Here is a 5,000-nt window from a genome sequence, read left to right on the forward strand (position 1 = left end):
GATTCGGTGATTTATTACCCTAGTACTTAAGTGATTCGGTGAATAGACCATGAAGGGATATTAATTTAATAATTCTGCGGTTTAGCCATTGGTGATTCAGTGTTTTAGCAATAGTGATTCGGTGACAGTGACAAAGTGCTCGTAGTGGATCAAAAGTGCTTTTTATGATCCACCATGTCTTTTAATGCAGGGAAGTTTTTTGAGGACCCTCGGGGGCACCTCTTATCGTTGAGAGATGCCAAGAAAAATGACTTGCGAAAGATTGCTGAACAAGCAGGGATTCCTGTATTGCCCTCCAGGGTGAAAGCAGAACTTCTGGGTAGAGTTTTGGATTTCCTGGTAGCCAAAGCTTCCGTTTCATCAGAAGAAACTGCTCCCCTTCGGCCCCTTACGTTAGGTAGAGGTGAAGCTAAGGCTATAGAGGATCCAGAATTGGTGAAGCTCAAGTTGCAGCTTGAATTGGAGAGAGAGAAAAAGGCAACTCATCAAGCTGAATACGAGCAGAAAGAAAGGATGATAGCCTTGGAACGACTGGAAAGAGAAGAAAAGATACAAATGGAGAGACAGCTGGCCAGTATCAGGTTGAACGAGAAAGGCAAAGAGAGAGAGCTTGGCGAATGTTTTTCCCTCACTAAGGCTCTTAAACTACTACCACCGTTTGATGAAAAAGAACCAGACGTGTTCTTTGGTATTTTTGAGGACACAGCCACAACCTTGCATTGGCCAAAAGAACAATATGTTCTACTCATTCGGAGTGCACTGAAAGGTAAGGCTGCTCATATAGCTTCGCAAATGTTAGAGGAACGAGATTACTATGTCCTAAAGAAAGCTGTCCTTGATGCCTATACCATTACAGCTGAAGGGTATAGGCAAATGTTCAGGAACTCCATCAAAGGAACCACCCAAACTTATTTGGAGTTGTTTCAGGTCAAATTAAAACAGTTTAGAAAATGGCTAGAATCTGAAAACATAACTACCTTTGAACAATTACAGAACTTAATGGTACTAGAAGAGTTTTTGAGGAGGATTCCTTCCAACATTTCTATGTACATCAGAGAACGGCAGGAGAAGGAGGGGAAGAAGGCGGCTCTTCTTGCAGATGAGTATCACCTCATCCATAAGGTAAAGAAACATAACTCTACAGATCAGGCAAGTATAAATATTTATTGTTCCTTCTGTAAACAGAAGGGACATGCCATTAAAGACTGTCCTAACCCCCGATGTCAATTTTCTAAGGTTATGCAGCCTTCTCAGCAAACAGCAGGGAACAGACCAGAGACTACTCAGAGCAAAAACCAAAGAAGGATTGCTCTCCATTGTTCTCAAGTCACAAATGACTTCTCTGATTTCCTTTGCTCTGGTACTGTCAATAATTACCCTGTAAAGTTGTTAAGGGACACAGGATCGTCACAAACTATAGTAAGTGGTAAATTGAAACCTCTGACTCAGCCTACTAATAAATATGTTACCATCACTGATCTATCCAGTAAATTAGTGTTACCTCTGGTTAATATGCATATAGATTGCCCTTACTTTACTGGAAGAACCGAAGTAGCCTTACTGGATAGAGAATTGCCTTGTGAGAAAGCTGATATTCTGTTAGGAAATGATTTAGCTGAAGGAACTGTCTTACCTAATCTCATTATTTCTCAACCAGGGTGTGTTATAGAAAATGAGCAGAACCAACAGGAAGTTCTACCTTGCCAAGCCACCACTCGTTCTGCTGCTACTAAAGCTGCAATTGGAGTTCCCACTGATGACGACACCTCAAACTCCTTACCAGACTTGGTTGGTCTCCATCATGATGAATTCGTCAATCTTCAGAGATCAGATGATAGCCCTAAGGGATGCTTCAATAAGGTTAAAAATCCCTCGGATAAGAGCCATAAGTTACCCTTATTTTATCTAGAGAATAATATCCTCATGCGTCATTACAGGTCTCCTACACTGACTGAGAAAGACTCGTGGCGCGACTGTCATCAACTGGTTGTACCTGGCAGCCTCCGATCTTCAATCATGAAATTAGCTCACTCTGCTGAGAGTCATCTAGGCATCACGAAGACATACAGGCGCCTCCTAGAAGATTTCTACTGGCCCAGAATGAAGATGGACGTAAAGAGTTTCGTAGAGAGGTGTCATGTGTGCCAAGTTACCGGAAGACCTAATGAAAAGATACCACCAGCCCCTCTAGTGCCCATTGTGGTCCCTAGTACACCTTTTGACAAAATAATTATAGATTGTGTTGGGCCTTTGCCAAAAACTAGCCGGCGTAATGAATATATACTAAGTGTTCTTTGCCCCACTACTAGGTTCCCTCTAGCATTTCCACTTAAAAATATCTCTGCTAGAAACATTATCCAACAACTGATAAAAGTTTTTACATTGTTTGGTTTTCCTAGGGAACTTCAATGCGATAGAGGTACCAACTTTACCAGTACTTTGTTCCAGAGTGCTCTCCATCAATTTAATATCTTTAATGTTCTCTCTTCAGCCTATCATCCTCAATCCAATGGGGCCTTAGAGAGAGTTCATCAGACTCTAAAGAACTTGCTACGACGATATGGAATGGAAACGGAGAAGGAATGGGATGAAGACATCGACTTACTTCTGTACATACTTCGGAGCGTGCCAAATGAGTCTACAGGAGTTTCTCCATTCGAGATGATGTTTGGACGAAGACCCAGGTCAAACCTCAGCATGATAAAAGAACAGATACTAAAAGGTTCTAGGAAAGAAAATCAGGTAAGCCTTCCCCAATACTTGAAGTCCTTGGAGGAGAAGTTGTTGCATATCCATGCCTTCGCTCGAAAGAACTTGCAGCATGCTCAAGAGCTTATGAAGGATAGATATGATAAGAAGGCAAAGGTAAGAGAGTTTAAGTGTGGAGATAAGGTACTGGTATATCACTGCGTACCTGGCTCTCCATTGAGAGAGAAATTCATGGGACCTTATAAGATTATCAGGCGGACCACAAAAACAAACTATGTTATTGCAACTCCTGACAGACGTAAGCCAACTCAGCTTGTACATGTGAACTTGATAAAACCCTATCATGAATCTACCACAGGTATAGTTAATCATGTAATTCATGACTCTAAATCTGCCAAGCAGAGTTTGTCACTAACGCCTCTTAATCACAGGTCACAGAATGAGATGCAGAATGAGGTGCAGACTCCTACCAAGGTTGGTACAGACGTGAGCCACGAGGATGACGAGACTGATTTCAGTGTAAAGTCGACTTTGTCTTGGAAGGACATGAACAATTCGGAAATTCTAAAGTCCCTTCCACGGTTCCTAGACTGTTCACCAAATCAAAAGAAAGACTTGAGTATACTCATTAGCAAGTATGCATCAATTTGTTCAGATAGGCCTGGAAGTTGCACCAAAGTAAAGCATGATTTAGTACTAGAACCTAATACAAACCCCATCAGACAATCTTTTTACAGGGTATCTCATCGCCATCTGCCTATCTTGAAACAGGAAGTGGAATACCTGCTGGAACATAACCTTGCTAAGCCCAGTACATCCCCATGGGCTTCTCCATGTATTCTGGTAAGGAAAGCCAACAATACCTACCGTTTGTGTACTGATTATAGAAAACTTAATTTAAAGACTGTAAAAGACTCTTACCCGTTGCCCAGAATAACTGATATAATAGATTCTGTCAGTAATGCCAAATATTTAACTCAAATAGACCTACTGAAAGGCTACTACCAGACTAACCGAAAGGGCCAAAAAAGCTTCAGCATTCATCACTCCTTTTGGTTTATTTGAATATAATGTATTACCATTTGGCCTAACCAATGCCCCAGCTACATTTCAGAGGACTATGCAAGACATCATCAGGGGTCTCCCCCATGTACATGTGTACCTGGATGACATTGTCGTAGCAACCACTACCTGGGAAGAACACCTGAGAATACTAACTTCCCTCTTCGAAAGATTAAGAGAGGCAAACTTGACAATCAACCTTGCAAAGAGCTCCTTTGGTAAAGGTCAGGTAACTTATCTCGGTCACATCATAGGCAGTGGCACTATTGTTCCTAAGGATGTGAACATTGGTGCCATCCAGGAATATCCAGAACCAAGGAATAGGAAAGAGCTTAGGACATTTCTAGGCATGGTATCATACTATTCCCGATTTTGCCCTAATTTTTCAATAATCACTGCCCCACTTTTTGCTCTAACTTCAACCAAAGTACCCTTTAAGTGGACATGTAATCATAACAGGGCCTTTGATCAGCTGAAACTATTTATGGTTTCCAAGCCACTGCTACAAGCTCCTGACTTCACCAAACCTTTTTTCCTTCAGGTAGATGCCAGCAACATCGGTTTTGGTGGTGTTCTTCTACAGGAAATTGCGAGTGATGGTGCTGTTTCCTTGCCACTGTTGGAGAGACTCTTGCCCATAGCCTATCATTCTGGATTCTTCAAAGGGTCACAACTCAGATGGGCTACAGTAGAAAAAGAATTATTCAGTATAATCAACACTGTGCTACATTTCCGTCCGTATCTGGAAGGCCTAGACAATGTTGTTGTCTACTCTGACCACATGCCGCTGAGTTTCCTCCACCGTGCGAAGTTCACCAACCAGAAACTTCTCAGATGGTCCTACATTCTCTCCTCATTTAACATCGAAGTGAGGAAAATCTCTGGATCACGGAACACCATCGCCGATGCCCTATCGCGTCAACCTCGGCTCCAGAGGAGTTGAGAAAAATTATTTTGAATTGTATAAATCTCTATTTTTTTTTTTATATTCTTGAAATAGTCTTGGATAGTAATTTTACTCTTAAAAGGGGAGGAATGTAATGTCCTAACATATTTCTAATTGTTACCTTTATATTAAGCCTCCATAACCGCCATCTGTTGTTTGGTTATGTCTCCAGACTTATATTTTAGTCCTTGTTTTCCTAGCACCGCTAGTGAATTATTGTAAAATTACTTGTTATTTTTATTGTTGATCCTTGGGAAAACTGACTTAACAGCTTTCCATGCTT

At 41.3% G+C, this 5,000-nt stretch overlaps 2 protein-coding genes across 4 annotated transcripts in view; both read left to right on the plus strand.

Annotated features, from left to right (window-relative positions):
- LOC137617144 (centrosomal protein of 104 kDa) overlaps positions 1-5,000 on the plus strand; it is a 450,090-nt gene that overhangs the window by 207,091 nt on the left and 237,999 nt on the right. The window lies entirely within an intron of this gene.
- LOC137617145 (uncharacterized) overlaps positions 1-5,000 on the plus strand; it is a 7,062-nt gene that overhangs the window by 1,948 nt on the left and 114 nt on the right. Inside the window, exons 1-3 of one of the 3 annotated variants that reach the window (XR_011039573.1) lie at positions 1-2,742; positions 3,141-4,000; positions 4,313-4,446. The exon at positions 1-2,742 is cut by the window's left edge and continues 1,948 nt beyond it. Coding sequence is in view for 1 of the 3 variants with exons in the window: in XM_068347002.1 (XP_068203103.1) it covers positions 175-2,742; positions 4,313-4,714 (2,970 nt within the window). In the remaining 2 variants the exon portion in view is untranslated. Of the gene's footprint in view, positions 2,743-3,140; positions 4,001-4,312 lie in introns of all 3 variants that reach the window. The other 2 variants (XR_011039574.1, XM_068347002.1) reach the window with 2 other exon arrangements.

Source organism: Palaemon carinicauda, chromosome 23 (genome assembly GCF_036898095.1).
Source record: "Palaemon carinicauda isolate YSFRI2023 chromosome 23, ASM3689809v2, whole genome shotgun sequence".
In the NCBI taxonomy this organism is placed as follows: domain Eukaryota; kingdom Metazoa; phylum Arthropoda; class Malacostraca; order Decapoda; family Palaemonidae; genus Palaemon; species Palaemon carinicauda.